Source organism: Jaculus jaculus, chromosome 6, assembly GCF_020740685.1.
Source record: "Jaculus jaculus isolate mJacJac1 chromosome 6, mJacJac1.mat.Y.cur, whole genome shotgun sequence".
NCBI lineage: Eukaryota > Metazoa > Chordata > Mammalia > Rodentia > Dipodidae > Jaculus > Jaculus jaculus.
The window spans coordinates 31,903,112-31,921,518 of NC_059107.1; the positions used below are offsets into that span (position 1 = coordinate 31,903,112).

At 50.4% G+C, this 18,407-nt stretch overlaps 1 protein-coding gene across 1 annotated transcript; it reads right to left on the reverse strand.

The window, feature by feature from the left end:
• Window positions 1–125: 125 nt before the first annotated feature.
• Window positions 126–17,899, reverse strand: Hk3 (hexokinase 3). Its single transcript, XM_004664969.2, has 18 exons — window positions 17,804–17,899; window positions 11,570–11,732; window positions 9,820–9,974; window positions 9,607–9,726; window positions 9,418–9,513; window positions 8,556–8,655; window positions 8,296–8,479; window positions 7,413–7,568; window positions 7,021–7,254; window positions 6,405–6,700; window positions 6,159–6,298; window positions 5,956–6,075; window positions 3,335–3,430; window positions 3,052–3,151; window positions 1,189–1,372; window positions 768–923; window positions 358–591; window positions 126–270 (listed from the first exon to the last, which is right to left on the reverse strand). Exons 1-18 carry the CDS (start codon window positions 17,897–17,899, stop codon window positions 126–128), a joined length of 2,775 nt encoding a protein of 924 aa, XP_004665026.2.
• Between the last annotated feature and the right edge of the window lie 508 nt (window positions 17,900–18,407).

Genomic DNA, 18,407 nt, shown 5'->3' on the forward strand with positions numbered 1-18,407 from the left:
CAAGATGAGGGCTTGCACACACACTGAGGAGTCCCGGGGGGCTGGGCCTGGCTGAGGGACAAGCTTGGCCCAGGCCTCGGTCCCGCAAAGCCGGGCCTGCGATCCTGTGGTTCATGGGGATTTCTTCAGACCTGGGCAGTCTGGGCAAGGCGACAGGCCACAGCGGTGACTAATGCCGCACCTTTGCCCGAGCCGTCCTCGGACTGTAAGAAGGAGACCGCACAGCGAGGGGCCAGCTCCCTCACCGTTGTCGCCACCAGGCTGGAGAAGCTGTGAGGAGAAGGGGCTGAAGTGAGCCCATGCCATCCAAGCCCACCTGGCTGTGCCTCCCTGCCCATCCCATTCTCCCAGACTCACTGCGGGTGCATCTTGTAGAGGGTCCCGTCTACCCCCACAGACACCGTCAGCTCCTCCAGGCCCCGGTTCTCCCGTATCTTTTCTACTACAGCAGCTACACCTGCCCCACAGAGTCGGGCAGCCCTCCGGGACACAGCTTGGCACACCTCTCGGACCATCAGGGCATCATCAGAGGTCAGGAGGAGCCCCAGATCCTCCAGGATGGCCCGGACCTGCCGCAGGGCCAGGCTATCACTAGGGGCCAGGAGGGAATAGACATAGAACTCTTGGGTCCTTACATTAGCTTCACCTCTCTCAAGGAGTCTCATCCTCCATGGTGGACCCCCCCCACCAACAACAGCAGCCAGCATCCCCCCCACCCGTCCCCAACAGTGACAGATCGTTTCCATTGCAATGCCGGCCTCAGGTACCTTTCGATCTCAGAGAGAAACTTGGTCTTGAAGATGTCCTTGGTCTGAAGGCACTGGGCCTGCCGGCCCCGGAAGAGAACCCCACAGCTGGTTAAATGCAGGAGGATATGGCGTACAATCTCCCCCAAGTACATACCACTGATCATCTTCTCAAACCTGTATAAAAGTGCATGTGTGGCCAGGCGTGGTGGTGCACGCCTTTAGTCCCAGCACTCGGGAGGCATAAGTATGAGGATTGCCATGGGTTCAAGACCACCCTGAGACCACATGGTGAATTCCAGGTCAGCCTGAGCTAGAGTGAGACCCTATCTTGAAAAAAAAAAAAAAGGGCATGTGTGTCTACATGAAACAGTGGATCCTACTAACTATTATCACCAGTGCAGGCCATTGCCAATCTCTACTACCTAGGGCCAGCCCGCACCTCTGCTTTCCCGGATTGATGGATGCCTGGTCCACAATAGCATCAAAACAGGTGCTGAGCAGGCCCAGCGAGCCATCATCCCCAAAGGCACCCCACTCCATGTTGATACACATGTGGCCCGAGTCTCCGGCCACGCTGGTCACATTCCGGAGCTCCTCCATGTAGCACGCATTGGTGCCAGTTCCTGCAGAGAGAGCAGGGATGGCGGGGGCCAGTTACTGATGGAGGCAAGGCCCTTGTGGGGGCCCTTCCCATACCAAAATGACAAGGTTCAGGCTTACTCCCTACTTCTCCATCTTCCATCCCTTCCTTCCTTTATTTTATTTATTGTTTTATTTTTTTTTATTTTATTTTATTTTTTTTTTTTGGTTTTTCGAGGTAGGGTCTCACTGTAGCCCAGGCTGACCTGAAATTCACTATGTAGTCTCAGGGTGGCCTCGAACTCATGGTGATCCTCCTACCTCAGCCCGAGTGCTGGGATTAAAAGCGTATGCCACCACACCTGGCTCCACCTTGGGGCCACTACCACTTCCTCTACCCACACCACTGTCAATGAATCTACCGTGGTGTCTGTCAATCATGTCATTCCCTTGGGAGATACGTGGTGTCCCCATTCTCTCTGCTGGTAAGTAGCTGAACCTCCCTGGAACGGGTCTACCAGGCCTTTAGTCAACCTAACTGATAGAGGGCCCAGGGCTTGGGAACAAGACCCGCCCCAGAGCCTGGCCATAATCCCCTCCATAGGTCCTAATAGGAACACAAAGGAGAGCACGATGGAAGATGAGAGCGCAGGAGTCAGGAAAAGTTACAGAGAAGTGTCATTAAAGCCAAGAGGGAAAGAAACTCCAGGCAGGCCCCACATCCTAAGTAAAGGCATTCCTCTCTCTACACGGTTCCACTCCTGAGCAGGTGGGTCCCGTTAGCCTCACCTGGAAGTCATCCAGTTTATACAGAAATACGCTTAAACCTCTCCAAAACACCTACCAGTGTCAGGTACTGTGTTGTTGTTTTTTTTATTTTTTGTTTTTTTTAAAAAAAAAAAAAAAACTCTCATCCTTAGGAGGCCGCCTAAGAAACTGATAGCTCAAGGAGTTTGGTTGCCCTCCTCCCCATCCTAGGCAGCCCCTCTCGTCTAAAACTCCATTTCAAAGTACCACTTGTCCCAAGTCTAGTTCCTTTGTGATACTGACCTGTCCCACTTGTATTTCTTCTCAAACATAAGTGTCTTTTATGCCTGGCTAAGATCAAGCATGCTATCTGCCCCCACCCCCTTGTGTATGGAGTCAGAATCAGGTCTAACTGCTGCCGGCTGGCCTGGGCTCAACACCCTGTGGATGGTCAGGTCTGCAGAGACAGATTTCCTCTTCTTTCTTGTGTGGGTTCCTGTCCCTTAATACTGCTACCAGATGCTCAGGGTAAATGCTTAGTGGAAGACATGGCATCTTGGACTGTCTGAAGAACCCTAACTCACTGACCTGCCACTGCGCCTCCAGTGTCAAACACTGTGTGGCCACCATGCGGCAGGCACTGTGTCCTGCCTGGCCTCCTCTCATTTAATCCCCATGCCTCCTGGAGACAGGCACTGTGAAGATTTAGTGAGTTGCCCAATGTCATGCAGCTGGGAGGGGCACAGCTAGCCCTCTGGAGGCCAAAGCAGAGATTCATTAACCAAACAGCAAACTGAGACTCAGCAGCTAAACCAGACTAAACATCCCAGGCTCAGTGTATTGTTTCCCCGGCCCTGTTGGGTCAGAGAAAGAGAATGCCACATCCTCGAGGTCACCGTAATGTCCAACCTGAGGAGGCAACAGGAGGCAATGCATTATCAGGCAGTAGGAGCACAAGGGGCTGGACCTTCCTTACCCACAATGAGGCCCATCTCACAACGGGGATCCTCGTAGCCACAAGACATCATGGTCCCCACCGTGTCATTGACAATGGCAACCACATTCAGCTCGACTGCCTGCATACAAAAGGATGCTGCTTAGTTGCTGGGCAACAGAGTCGTCATGACAACCAGCACTGGACCTAGAGGTCTCTATTGTAGAGGACCCCTGCCCTCCCCTCAAGGAAGCAAATGACCCTTTGCTCCCTTCTAGGCCTCCCACGGCCCCCAAAGCAACCCTGGAGGCCTGCAGGCTCCTACCTGTCTGCGCCTGATGGCTTCCCGCAATAGACAGACCACATCTTGGCCCTCACAGTCTGATGCATTGAAACCCTTAGTCCAGTTCAAGAGGATGCCCTAGGGTAGCATTGGGGTAGGGGGTAAATCTCACTGGCCTCAGAGCCTTTGTCCCATAACAAGCATAACAATTTCTGCTCTCTGCAAACAGGATTCCTCGTCCACCTTGCCCTATGGTCAGAGGCTTTGCTTTCTGACCCCGCCTAATTCCCCAGGAGGCTTTCAGTGGAAGAAGCCGATTAATAACAATTTGACCTATGTCTTCCATTCTTAGTTCCAGGATGCTCAGGCAGCTTGAAGGTCTAGCCATTTAAAGACATCTGCCCAGAAGGAATGGCCCTTGGTAATTGGGTTGGGAAAGGACAGAGGTAGTTGAATGTTGAACATAAGAAAAAGGAGGGTGGAGAAACTTCAGAAAAACCCAAGCCTTTCAAAAAGAGAGTCCAAGAGCCACGTCAAAGGAAGGAGTCCTCAAAGTTAGAGATACAACCTTTTGGATGCAAGATATTCCCATTTGTTCCAAATACAAGTGAACGACACATGGAAAGACAGACACCTAAGACAGGACAGAACATATCTTTATTGTAAAGCAACAGGACTTAGTAGCAAGGGACCCAGCTATCTCTGAAAAGAGACTGTTCTTTTCTTAGTGTACTTCTTTTTGTTTTTTAAATATTTTATTTATTTATTTGAGAGAGAGAGAGAGGCAGAGAGGAAGGAATGAGTATACCAGGGCCTTTAGCTGCTGCAAATGAACACCAGACACATGCGACACCTGGTGCACCTGGCTTACGTGGGTACTGAGGAATCGAACCTGGAACCTTACGTTTGCTGGCAAATGCCTTAACCACTGGGCCATCTCTCCAGCCCCAATACTTTCCTTCCTTTCTTCCTTTCTTTGTTTCTGTCTTTTTTTTTTTTTTTTTTTTTTTGAGGTAGGGTCTTGCCCTGCTCAAGCTGACCTAGAATTTGCTACATAGTCTCAGGGTGTCTTTGAACTCACAACGATCCTCCTACTTCTGCCTCCCGAGTGCTGGGATAAAAGGCGTGTGTGACCACGCCTGGCTTTTCTTAGTGTACTTTTGAGGGAAGGAGCAGGGACTGTCAAGGGAATATGACACTAAAAGCTAGGTAAATGCTCTACCATGGAGCTACATGCCCGGCAAGAATATGGACTCAATATAGAAAACAGGTTCAGTTACAGGAAGTTAATCAGACTGTGTTTCTTGCGTGCCTAGACTTACACACTGAGACACACTTCTTGAGTCTTGGAAGGAATAATCAAAAGAAGCAAGCTTGGGCTGGAGAGATGGCTTAGCGGTTAAGCGCTTGCCTATGAAGCCTAAGGACTCCGGTTCGAGGCTCGATTCCCCAGGACCCACGTTAGCCAGATGCACAAGGGGGCGCATGCATCTAGAGTTCGTTTGCAGTGGCTGGAGGCCCTGGCGCGCCCATTCTCTCCCTCTCCCTCCCTCTCTCTCCCTCTCTCGCTCTCTCTCTCTCTCTCTCTCACTCTCTCTCTCTCTCTGCCTTTCTCTCTCCGTCTGTTGCTCTCAAAGAAAGAAAGAGAGAGAGAAGCAAGCTTGCTGAGCCCAGGGCCAAGCAGACCAGCAGAGAGAGACATGCCAGTTTTATCATCCAAAAGAACTATGGTATGAAAGAAAGCAGAGCAAACAGCTGTGGGTCAGAGGTCAGAACAGGAGCAGAGGGTAAAGATCACAAATGCAGGCTAGAAAGTAAGTAAGGCATCTACGAATATAACAGAGGCCTTGGAGGTTGGGGGGGGGGTGGCAGCTAGAGAAGCAGCAAACTTCTCAGCATGAGTTTATAAGTAGAAGCAGAGGTGTGGAGACGAGAAGTCGGCTATGTACTGTCATGTCACTCTGCCTGGTCAGGCCCCCAGCACTGCTCCAGGCACTAAGAAAATAAGCAAGGTAGGGGGAAGTGACCTCAAGTGCCCCCCCCCATATAGGAAGAATGTTGCTTCCTGCAGGACCCTAAGACAGCACACCAGAGCCATGCCGAAATAGGCAATGTGTCCTCTAGTGGACACCAACCTGGGCCTACCTTAACTGTGGGAACCCCAGGTCTAGGGAAGACAAGGCTGTGTACAGGCTCAGCCCAGTAATGCTGCCCCCCCCAACAGTTCTTTTTATGGCTTTCTGCCACCCTGTGAAGAACAGGTGGATAGGGGCCTGTGGTGGTTTGATTCAGGTGTCCCCCATAAACTTAGCTGTCCTGAATGCTAGGTTCCCAGCTGATGGAGATTTGGGAATTAACGACTCCTGGAGGCAGTGTATTGTTGGGGGCGGGTTTATGGGTATTATAGCCAGTTTCCCCATGCCAGTGTTTGGCACACTCTCCTGTTGCTATTATCCACCTTATGTTGGCCAGGGGGTGATGTCTACCCACGGCTCGTGCCATCATTTTCCCCTGCCATCTTGGAACTTCTCCCTTGAGCCTGTAAGCCAAAATAAACCCTTTTTCCCCACAAGCTGCTCTTGGTCAGGTGATTTCTGCCAGCAATGCGAACCTGACTGCAACAGGGCCTTTGAGATCACTTTTCCTGGTCTTGATTCCCTTACCTGGTCCAAGCCAAGCTGCTTGCATGGGAAGGAGAAGGTGAAACCCAGGGGGAGGCTCTGTCCACTCAGGCCCTGCCTCTGCTGGAAGTCCACGATGCAATCCACGATGTGATCAAAGAGCTGCGGGGTATGGCAGGTCAGGGGGGAGGCTCCATCCCACCTTCCCCACCTCTGACAACAGAGCGTAAGCAGTGAGTGAGCACCTGCTGCCCAGACCCCTGGGCCACACCCTCAGGGATGGAGTAGACCTGGTTGGTGATCTGCACACCTCCCTCTGTGACATGTACCACAAGTACCCGGAAGTTGGTGCCCCCGAGGTCCAAGGCCAGGAAGTCACCTCGCTCTGTCGGGCAGAGACACTCAGCGCCAGGACAGAAATGGTGGTTCCGGCACACACCATGACCCAAAGGAGCCCATATCCCAGTCCTTTACTCCGGCCAGGTACTCACCACTGCCGTCGGGCGTGGCTCGTACATAGGTGGGCAGCATGCGGAGGGAGGAGGCCTCTCCTCGGAGCCCCCTGACCATGGCCTCCCGCATCTGTGCCTGCACCGCTCTCAACTGCTCGTGGTTCAACTGAAATGGTGCCAGGGTCTCCTCCAGCAGCTGCCGGTGGGCGGCCAGACGGGCAGCCACGGCAGTCACCATGGCCACACCCCGGCCACCACCATCCACAGAGGGGATGAAGGAGACCTCACATTCTGGGGCCAAGTGCATCACTGTCTCCTTTAGGATGTTGTGAAATCTATGCAAACACACCAGATATGCCCAGCTTGGCATCTGACTCCTACGGCCTGCTGAAGCTCTGGGTTCTATATCACTTTAGTTCAATCCTAAATCTCTTCTGTGTACCAGTCACATATCCAATGCTGCCATGCCCTCCTTCACGTACCAAATGAAATGTTGTTTTCACTCTTGATCTCCCACAGCCCAGGGTGACCCTCACTCTGTTTAGATTCATGGCCAGCGGCTTGTGCTTTTGATCCCAGCATGCTCTCTGGGGAATGTATCATACACACGTATGTTCACGCTACATGCTCACATAGGACTGTGTCTTCACAATACCTGGGGTGCCGTTCAAACACTCGCCCTCCAGTGGCCACGGCCACCTGGAGTGCCCGCTGCTCCCTGCTGTGCTGGAGGCGGGCCAGGACTGCGGCCAGGGCAGCGGCGCAGAGGCGGGCGGCCCGCGAGCACACCGCCGCACACACGCGCTGCACGAGCTCGGCGTCCGAGGCGTCCGGGCTCACACCCAAGCCCTGCAGGACGGTGTGGGTATGGGCTGCCCCATTGCAGGCGCTAGTGGGAAAGGGGAAAGGGAGGAACAGGATGTTGAACTGGGGCTCAGGTAACTCCCTGTGCAACAAAGCCCCACCGCTACCTCGGGGACCAGCGTATGATCTCTTCTCCCAAGCCAAGTGTCCCCTTGTCTAAGCTGTGGGCTTCCCGGGACTCACTCCTCCATCTCGGCCACGTGCTCCAGGAGGAGGCTGCCTGGGCTCAGCAAGGCAGGAGAGGTGTGGCCACCAAAGAGGGCCCCATGCTGAGCCAAGTGGGCCAGCACCAGCCGCACCAGTTCGCCCAGGTACAGGCCCCCAATCATCTTCTCAAACCTGAAGGGGAAAAGAGTGACGCAGAACCCTTGAGCTCTCTGCCCACTTGGCGCCACCTGAAAGAGCTCCCCCACCCAAAAAAAGGAATCACTTTCTTCAGGGTCCCCAGACTGAAGGCTTCAGATGCAAATGGCCTCCCAGAGGCCAGGTGGGGTCGTCCCCTCTAACTTAGGTTACTTTCTGGGGCCACCTAAAGGGGCCGCAGGGTGTGAGGAAGGCAGGGAACACCTGGCTCAGCTATTTCCAGTGCCCATCCCCCAACCTGCTGAAGCTGATCAGGCAGGAACAAGAAGGGCAAATGGCACTGGAGACATGTCTTAGCCACTAAGGCACTTGCCTGTGAAGCCTAAGGACCTAGGTTCGATTCCCCAGTACCCACGTAAGCCAGATGCACAAAGGGGCGCCATGCATCTGGAGTTTGCTGGCAGTGGCTAGAGGCCCTGGCGCACCAATTTCTCTCTCTGTATCTGCCTTTCTCTCTCTCTCTCTCTCTCTCTAATAAGTAAATAAAATATTTAAAAATAAAATGAAAAGGACCAACGGTTGAAAACTGAGTTCTAGAACCTCGAAGCCTTTCTTCTTTTTGAGCCTGGCCTGGGATCCCCCAGGGGAAAGCTGCAGTCTCTCAAAGGGAGAAACCCAAAGGCTAGATAGAGAGCAGAGGAGATGGAAGACAAGGATCAAAGGGATAGGCCCTAGATCAGAGTCAGGGCACCCGCCAGGCCACCTCTGAGCACCAGGATTCAGGGACCCCTGGTCCAGGACATGGTCGAAGGTGGTGAGCACTGGTGCCAGGGCTCCGTCGTCACTGAACGACCCCCACTCAACGCTGACACAAGTGCGGCCTCGGTCCTCGTCCAATGCTGCCACGTGACGCGCCTCCTCCATGTAACAGGCATTGGTACCGGTGTCTGGCAGGGAGGACCCTGTCAGAGCTTGCCCGTCAGATAGCTACCACCCTCCCGTCACAAATGGCCCATGGCTCACCTACGATAAGCCCGACCTCGCATGGCCTGGCACCCAGCTCACAGCCCATCATGGTGCCCACGGTATCATTCACCACGGCTACGACGTCAATGTTGTAGGTCTAGGCAGTGGGATGGATAAAGGTCAGGACCAGCCTGGGTGTAAGGAGTGGGGAGGGGATGGACGGGACTGGGACCCCACCTTTGATGGAGAGAGCCTGAGTCCATGAAATGTTTGCAGGGCCCTGCTCTATAGATCCCACACTCAACCACCCCCTTCCCCAAATTGGGTCCTCAGGATCACAGGGGCTTTCCAACCTCTGCCATCACCTCCAGTGCTCCCCACAGGACCAGGATGAGTGTCGCCTCAAAATTTGCTTCTTGCTTGCTTCACCCATATCCTGGCCAGGCACCCCTAACTATCCTTTCCAGCCTCACTTCTAGCCAGTCCCCTACAGTTAGTCCAGAAGGACCTGCCCTTCTCCAGAATCCAGATTTGGGCATATACTCTTCCCTGGGGCTAGCTCTTCCTCTCCAACCTTCACTTAAATACCAGGTAAACGGCTCGCTCACGTTTCTGCACTCTCTTGGCTATTCCCAGAGTCATCTGAACACAGAGACGATCTTTTATGGGTGCCCTTCCAAACCGTAAGGTTCTTGAGGATAGGATCGATGTCTTTTTCATGTTGTGTTCCCTCCTCCCTTCATCCTGTCCCCCCCACTCCAAGGCCTGATCATTTTACTTAAATCTCTCTTAGCCTCAGTTTCCTTGTTTATAAAGGAAGCAACATTTACCCCAGAGTTAAACTGGATAAAGTCTACTACGCCCAGAGGAGGAAGCAGGACCTCCTAGAAGCACAAGCATCATCTTGACCTCCACTCACCCCCTTCCTCTGAATGGCATCTCTTAGCAACTGGACCACATCTTGGCCTTCAACACCACTGCACTTAAAACCTTTTGTCCAGGAAATGAGGGTGCTCTGAAGACAGAAAAACAGAATTACTTTTTCCAGTGGCCTCCACAGGACTGTGGTCTCTCTCCACCCACTATCCCCATATCCCCTCCACCTCACCCTGTCCAAGCTTGTTTGGTGACAAGGGAAGGAGAAGCTGAACCCGAGCTGCAAAGGCTGATTGCCCACAGGTTGTGCATCCAGAAACTCAGACAGGCAGTGGGCGGCAAAGTCAAAGAGCTATGGGACAAGGGACATGCTTAGTTCTGTCCACCTGAGCCCCAGCCACTCAGCCAGATCCCAAGCCCCAAAGGATAGACCCAGACTACTCACCTGCTGGCCAGCACCCACTACCACATCTTGAGGGATCACAAACTCTTGGCTCCTGGGCTCCACCTTATAGCCCTCAGTGCCTGTGAGAGTCACCCACAACACCCGCAGTGAGGCTCCTGTGGCCCCCAGCTCCAGCACCAGGAAGTCTCCTTTCTCTAGAGGTCAAGCACATCAGAGAAAGTCATGCCTCTGGGGGCTGGAGAGGTTGCTCAGTGGTTAAGGAACTTGCCTGCAATGCCTAACAAGCCTGGTTCAGTTCCCCCAGTGCCCATGTGAATCCAGATACACAAAGTGGTGCATGCATCTGGAGTTTGTTTGTAGTGGCTAGAGACTCTGGCACATCTATTCTCTCTCTCCTTACAAATAACATATATATAACCTTAGAGAGAGAGAGAGAATTGGCACACCAGGGCCTCAGCCACTGAAATCGAACTCCAGATGCTTGTACCACTACCCAGTGGGCATGTGCAACCTTGTGCTTGCCTCACTGTCATGTGTCTGGTTTACATGGGATCTGGAGAGTCAAACATGGGTCCTTAAGTTTCACAGGCAAGTGACTTAACCGCTAAACCATCTCTCCAGCCCAAACAAAATATTTTAAAAATACTTTATTTGGGCTGGGGAGATGGCTTAGCGGTTAAGCACTTGCCTGTGAAGCCTAAGGACCCCGGTTCAAGGCTCGATTCCCCAGGATCCATGTTAGCCAGATGCACAAGGGGGTGTACACGTCTGGAGTTCATTTGCAGTGTCTGGAAGTCCTGGCACGCCCATTCTCTCTCTCTCTCTCTCTTTCTCTCTCTCTCTCTCTCTCTCTCTCTCTCTCTCTCTCTCTCCCTCTTTCTCTGTTTGTCACTCTCAAATAAATGAAAAATAAACAAAAAAATTAAAAAATTTGTCTAAAAATACTTTAGTTATTTGCAAGCAGAGAGAGAGAGAGAGAGAGGGAGAAGCAAGGCAAGAGAGAATGAATACACCAGGGCCTCTAGCCACTTCAAATAAATTCTAGGTGCCCACACCACTTTGTGCATCTGGATTTAGATGTGTAAGATGTGTACTGGAGAATAGAACCTGGATTGTTAGACTTTGAAGCAAGTGCCTTAACTGTTGAACCATATCTTCAGCCCCAAGACATTTTTAAAAGAAAGAAAGAAAGAAAAGGGCTGGAGAGATGGCTTAGCGGCTAAGCGCTTGCCTGTGAAGCCTAAGGACCCCGGTTCGAGGCTCGGTTCCCCAGGTCCCACATTAGCCAGATGCACAAGGGGGCACACGCATCTGGCGTTCGTTTGCAGAGGCTGGAAGCCCTGGCGCACCCATTCTCTCTCTCTCCCTCTATCTGTCTTTCTCTCTGTGTCTGTCGCTCTCAAACAAATAAATAAAAAATTTAAAAAAGAAAGAAAGAAAAGGCTAGGCATGGTGGCGCATGTCTTTAATCCCGGCACTTGGGAGGCAGAGGTAGAAGGATTGCCGTGAGTTCAAGGCCACCCTGAGAAGACTATGTAGTGAATTTCAGGTCAGCCTAGGCTAGAGTGAGACCCTTGGAGAAAAAAAAAAAAAAAAAGGAAATAAGGAAAAAAGAAAGAAAAGACATACAGCTGGCAAACAGAGAGCTATCTACCTCCCAGAAAAAAATTCTCAAGGTCTAAGAAGCCCAGTCCCTTAGGGACCTTGGAGATGGTATACAGCAATAAGGATCTTTCTCTCCCCCAGATCAGAATGCCTTCTTCCATCCGTCCTCCTCTATGCCACCCACCAGTGCCATGTGGAACAGACCCCACATATGTGGGCAGCATCCGGACGGCAGGGGCAGAGTCGGCTTTTCCCTTCAGGGCCCGCTCCATGCAACCCAGGAGGCTGACTTGGATCTGCTGCAGCTGTGACCTTGTCACCTTAAATTGCTTCAGACATTCCTGCACCTGGGGAGAAACGAGCCAACATTTGGAAGGAGGCCCTGCCGGGCTGGCCATTCCCCACTCCAACCAGAGTAGAGAACTGCCCTGCCCAGCTTACCTCCTGCCTTCTGGGACCTTGGCTTCCCAGGCACTGGCTAAGAGCCCTGCCTCTCTGAGCCCTGCTGGTCTTCTAATCCGCATCCCTGTCTCGTCCCACACCTTGGCTCTCTTGCTGCTCACGAGCCTACACATCACTCCTCATCCTCGGAGGTATCTATCCTGAAGAGAGAAGCCACCCCTCTCCTTGTGTTCCATGTTTCCTTTCAGCTCCTACTTTCCCTATCCTGACCCTAGAGGTCACTGAATTCAGTCTGGTGAGGCCTTCCTCCCGGCTCTCCAGAGCAAGAGCTCTGTAGCTGTCTCTTGGTATGTTGTCACTGAATGAGCAAACATCCCATCATAGCACTAGCCTCTCCTAACCTATCTCCAGTCTGGCACGTGGTTTGGTTTGGTTTGGTTTGGTTTGGTTTCCCAGGCAGGGTCTCACTCTAGCCCAGGCTGGCTTCAAACTCACAACAATCCTCTTACCTCTGCCTCCTGAGTGCTGGGATCAAGGGTGCGCACCACCACGCCACAGGTCTGAAGACCACGTGGCAGAGCGTGGTCTTTTCTTCAGTTGGCCACCCTGCCCAAGGTATTGACTATGCCATGCCCGCTATAAACCCAGCACTATTCTAAGCACTGTTCATGACATGACTGACCAAGTCATGCTCTTGCTGAGCTCGGACTCCCATATAGGAGATAGAAAATCAATATACAATGTGGTCCTGGCAGTAATGATGGTGACAGGGGGAGGCAGGGTTAGACGTGAGAGTCACTAGGAAAGAAAGACATATCTTTAGATAAGAGTGCAGGAAAGCCTCTCAGGACATGACCTAAATAAAGGAAAGGAACAGGTTTTTGAAGTACTGGGGGAAAAGCATTAAAGAGGTTTCTTCAGAGCAAGGGGGTGGATTTGGGGGAGCACTAGGCTGGGAGGGGAGCAATCTAAAGAGAGGGCTAAGAGGTAGAGGCCATGACATCCCAGCTTCTCGCTCTACAAGAGCTAAAGAGCCAGGGGAAGAATGCGGTGGTTTGAATTAGATGTCCCCCCATAGCCCTGTGTTCCAAATGCTTGGTTCCCAGCTGGTGACAATTTGGGAGGTGGAACCTTGCTGAAGGAAGTATATTATTTGGGGTGGGCTCAGGGGTGTTGTAGCCATCTCCCCTTTGCCAGAGTTCAGCTCACTCTCTTGCTGCTGTTGTCCACCTGCTGTGGCAGAGGGGATGCCCAGTCTCTGCTCTGCCATCTTTTAATCCTGCCATCGTGAAGCTTCCCCTCAAGACTGTAAGCCAAAAAACTTTCTTTTCATCAAAAAGAGCTAAAGGGCACTGGAGAGATGGCTTGGTGGTTAAGGCACTTGCCTGTGAAGCCTAAGGACCCAGGTTTAATTCCCCAGTGCCCACGTAAACTGCATCTGGAGTTTGTTTGTAGCAGCTGGAGGCCCTGCCGCACCCATTCTCTCTCTTTCTTTCTCTCTCTCTCTCTCTCTCTCTCTCTCTCTCTCCACACACACGCACACACACACATACCCCTGCCTCTTTCTTTCTCCCTCTCTGTCAAATAATTTGTAGTGAGTTGGGGAGTTTGAGGTAGGGTCTTGCTCTAGCCCAGGCTGACCTGGAATTCACTATGTAGTCTCAGGCTGGCCTCAAACTCACAGCAGTCCTCCTACCTCTGCCTCCTGAGTGCTGAAATTAAAGCCATGCACCACCATGTCCAACTCTAATATATATATATTGTTGGGTTATTTTTTGTTTGTTTGTTTTTGTTTTGTTTTTCCAGGTAGGGTCTCACTCTATCCCAGGCTGAACTGGAACTGGAATTCACTATGTAGTCTCAGGGTGACCTTGAACTCATGGCAATCCTCCTACCACTGCCTCCCAAGTGCTAGGGTTAAAGACATGCACCACCACACTAAGCTAAAATATTTTTTAAAAAGAGCTAAAGAAGAGACCCAGAGACCTCAGTTCTGTGTGTAGAACCTCACTTGGAGGATCTTGCCCATCTGTCAAGGAAGCCTCATTGAGGGGTCACAGCCCAAGGTCTCTATCCTCTCCTGGCTTAGACTTTATATGGTCCAATCTACTATGGCACTGGAATTTACTTCCAAAGATCCACTGCCCCAAACTGGACCCCTATCTGGAAAACAGCTTATGCACCTGAATAAGGACCAGCTGATTGAAAGTGAGAGAGAGAGAGAGAGAGATAGGACTCAATCCCACTTCCTCTTTTTTAAAAAATCTCTTTTTTAAAAAATTATTTATTTTATTTATTTGAGAGAGAGAGAGAGAGAGAAAGAGTTAGATAGAGAAAAGGAGTGCCAGGGCCTTCACTGCTGCAAACGAACTTCAGACGTATGCACCACCTTGTGCATCTGGCTTATGTAGGTCCTGGGGAATTGAACATGGGTCCTTTAGCATTGCAGGCAAGCACCTTAACTGCTAAACCATCTCTCCAACCCTCCCACTTCCTATTTAGAAATAATCAGGGAAGCAGACCCTAAGTAGACAAATAATCTCAACTGGAGTCTTAGCCATTCCATCACATGGTTACATTGAAGCAGATGCACACTGGAAGTGGTTGCTCATTCCTCTGTTACAAATGAGGAAACTGAGCTTGGAGAGGGCAAGTCATCTGTCAATCCCAAGGAACTCTGAAGGGGTCAGTTGGTCGTATTGCAAAGATGTTCCCACATCATTGGAAAACTTTGTAAAAACCAGCACTCCCCTGAAAAGAACCCAACAGTAATGAGACATCAAATGAGCCAGCAAGCTTTGCCTTAGCCCCTTTTGACTGTGTGACCTTGGAAAAGTCCTGGCTCTCTGTTTGATGGCAGGGGTATTACCCTCAGTTACCTCCTATACAAAACCAAGAAAACAATACTCCTCAAAAGTCACCCAAAGCTGGGTGTGGTGGTGCATGTCTTTAATCCTAGCATTTGGGAGGCAGAGGTAGGAGGATCGCTGTGAGTTCAAGACCACCCTGAGACTACATAGTGAATCCCAGGTCAGCCTGGTCTAGAGTAAGACCCTATCTCAAAAAACCAAAAAATAAAAAAAGTCACCCAATACCAGGGACTATATCTAATTTATACCTATATCTATATATCTATCTATATTTATATCTATATCTATCTATCTATAAATATATATATATATATATATATATATATATATATATATATATATATATATATATATTACCCTCAGTTACCTCCTACACAAAACCAAGAAAACAATATTCCTCAAGAGTCACCCAAAGCTGGGTATGGTGGTACACACTTTTAATCCTAGCACTTGGGAGGCAGAGGTAGGAGGATTGCGGTGAGTTTGAGGACAGCCTGAGACTACATAGTGAATTCCAGGTCAGCCTGGGCTAGAGTGAGACCCTACCTCAAAAACACCAAAAAAAAAAAAAAAAAAAAGTCACTCAATACCAGGGACTATATCTTGTTTATGGGGCTCAGAGCCATGTCAACTAGCTAGCTCTAAGTGGACTCTCAGGATTTGTTAATTAAATGGTTGTGGTGTTCTAAGGATTAAAGCGATGGTGTACAAAAAAGTACATTAAGCATTGTTCAGGTGGGAGAGGTATTTTAGCATTGCTTGATGGAAACAGTGGATATATGGAGAAATCAATGGCTTAAGTAGATTAGATGTTTCTGTTTCTCCTAGGTACAGTGAGAGATTCAAGAAGAGACACTATGAGATGACCAAGCCATATAAAAGATAGAATCAGGGCTGGACAGATGGCCTAGCAGTTAAGGCGTTTGCCTGCAAAGCCAAAGTCCCCAGGTTCGATTCTCCAGGACCCATGTAAGCCAGATACACAAGGTGACATATGCATCTGGAGTTCATTTGCAGTGGCTAGAGGGCCTGGCATGCCCATTCTCTCTATCTGCCTCTCTCTCTTTCTCTGCTTCTTTGTCTCTTTCTCTCTCTCTCTCTCTCAAATAAATAAAGATAAAAATAAAATATTTAAAAAGACAGAATCAGAGCCAGGCGTGGTGGTGCACGCCTTTAATCCCAGCACTTGGGAGGCAGAGGTAGGAGGATCGCCATGAGTTCATAGCCACCCTGAGACTACATAGTGAATTTCAGGTCAGCCTGCAATAAAATGAGACTCTACCCTGGGGGGTGGGGAAGACAGCATTGGGGCTGGAGAGATACATTAGCAGTTAAGGTACTTCAAAGCCTAAGGACCCGAGTTCGATTCCCAGTATTCATGTAAAGCCAGATGCACAAAAGACAGAATCATCTCCCTGCACCTTCAGGAACAGTGGGGAGACCTCAGCCAGGAAAGTGAGGAGAAAGGCATTAGAGAGCATGGTAAATCCAATCTGGCTTCCGTAGTGACTGCTTAAAGGAACTTGCTATGCCAGCCAGTCTGGACACACCTCATCACCTGTTTGAGTTGGTGACATCCTCTACCAAGCGGGAACAAGAACAGTGCCTCAGTTCACAAAGAAACTGCGTGTGATGAGAAGTACCATGGACATGCCAGTGAAACGTGGGCTCTCTTTCCTCAGAGTGTGAGATACAATTGGTCTAGAGGGTCTGGTTCTACACCCTCTCTGGTGACCAAAAGAGACTTAGGGAAAGTTCTAGAAAAGGACTAGATATGGCTGGACTGAGATAACACGTGTTTAAATAGCCTTTCCTCAACTCAAAGCTATGGAAAGAGATCACAGGATGAGGCTACTTGGTACCCCTGTGGAGCACCACCCCCCCAAAGCCAAAGGGAATTTTTTAAACTGCAGGTGCATGTAACAGAACCAATAGGACAGATGTGGGACCTGTGCAGGAGTCTCAGAGAAAGGAGCAAGAAGAGAGATGATGGCAGGAACCTAGAAAAAGTCCTGGCAAAGGCAGTCATTTCTCACTCTTGGGGCCTCGCTATGAGTTGAAGGCAAAGGAAATGTCTACAGCAGAGCCTGAGGCACAGGTTGGACAGAGAAGGGGAGTGGGCAATACAGTGAGGGTAACGTCCCGCAGCTTAACAGCAAGCCTAGTGAGCAGAAGTCTGAACAAGCCAGAAAACTACAGAAATGAGCCGGGCGTGGTGGCACATGCCTTTAATCCCAGCACTCGGGAGGCGGAGTTAGGAGGATCACCGTGAGTTCGAGGCCACCCTGAGAGTACAGAATGAATTCCAGGTCAGTCCGGACTAGAGTGAAACCCTGCCTGGAAAGGGAGGTGGGGGCAAATCTACATAAATGATTCAAGGAGCCTTTCACAGGAAGATCCTTTATCTTCATGAGCTCCTTTTATCTGAGTGAGGGGGGAGAGTATTCAACTACATTTGCCTCTGTTTTTCTGATGGGGAAACAGAGACCAAGAATTATGAAATGATTTACATAAGGATTTCCTGCTCTGGGGTGTGGTAAGCAAGGACTGGTAAATCTTAGTCCACGGAAGGGGAAGACTGGGGAATGCATCTCAGTGGTAGAGCTCTTGCCTATCATACATAGTGTGCATCAACCTGCTTACCACCAAAACAAAAAACAAAAACAAAAAATGGTAAAGAGGGAAAAAGAGCAATTCAGCACTCCAGTCCTCCCGGAGTCCAAGTGCAGTGCCTTGGGAGGAGAAGCTATACCAGAGGGACTGGAGAAGTGGGAAAGGAATGGGCTCAGGAGTACAGCTCTTTATGGGAGAGCTCTTTTCACAAGAAAACGAGGAGGGCTTACATTGAACATGTCAATTCACTCAGGGCAGGTGTGGCATCTGGGTGGTAGACTGACAAAAGTTTTATGTTTGGAGTTGGCATACCTCGGCTCAAGCTCCTATCATGTTTAAAAGCAAACCAACCCCCTCCTTGGAGTTCCATGGCACTTCTAAGGAGTGGGGTACCGTGTTGGAGATGAACAGCTTAGTCAATTGAAGGCCATAAGGATATAAGCCCAATAACCCACGAGGCTTCTCTAGTTATCCTATCCTTAATGCTGATAGCCATGAGTAAGTCCAAAATGGGAACCCAGTGCTAAACTTACCAGCTCTGAGCTATCCAAGAGCGGTGGCCTGTTCTCCTGTGGGCAGGCCAAGGCTCTTTCCCCAGGCAGCAAACAGGTGGCCCCAATGGTGTCCATGTGTTTCTACAATGGGTGTTGGCCACCTATGGGGTGGGGGGGAAAGGATAGTTAGGTACAAGAATACTTAATCAGGCTGGGGAGATGGCTCATCAGTTAAAGGCGCTTGCTACCAAAACCTGCTGTACTGGGTTCAAATCCCTGGTGCCCATGTAAAGCCAGATGCATAAAGCGGCACACGTATCTGGTGTTCGGCTGTGGCAGTGGGAGGCCCTTGTGTACCCGTGCTTGCTTGCACTCATTCTCTTACTCTCTCTCTCTCCTTGCAAATAAATAAAAATATTTTTTAAAAAAAGAATACTTAATCTATAGCTTCCAAGAGGCAATATCCTGGACCAACAACTTCTTTCCTTCTGGAGGAAGGCCAAGAAGGAAGTTGTAATCAGAATTCGGGAGCTCTGACCATCAAGGGTCCTTTGGTAACCAACCAGGAGGCAGCTGTTTTCCGGAAGCCTATGCAACCAGCAAGCACTGGGGAGGCCAAAAACAAGCTCAAATACTTATTCAC

Excerpts from the sequence above, each read along its gene's own strand:
- Hk3 (XM_004664969.2), bottom strand. The coding sequence starts at position 17,899 with ATGGACACCATTGGGGCCACCTGTTTGCTGCCTGGGGAAAGAGCCTTG. Across the intron at positions 6,701-7,020 it reads GTGTTTGAACGGCACCCCAG|ATTTCACAACATCCTAAAGG; the intron begins GTATTGTGAAGA and ends GTGTTTGCATAG. Across the intron at positions 3,431-5,955 it reads AGCAGCTTGGCTTGGACCAG|GGCATCCTCTTGAACTGGAC; the intron begins GTAAGGGAATCA and ends ATGCTACCCTAG.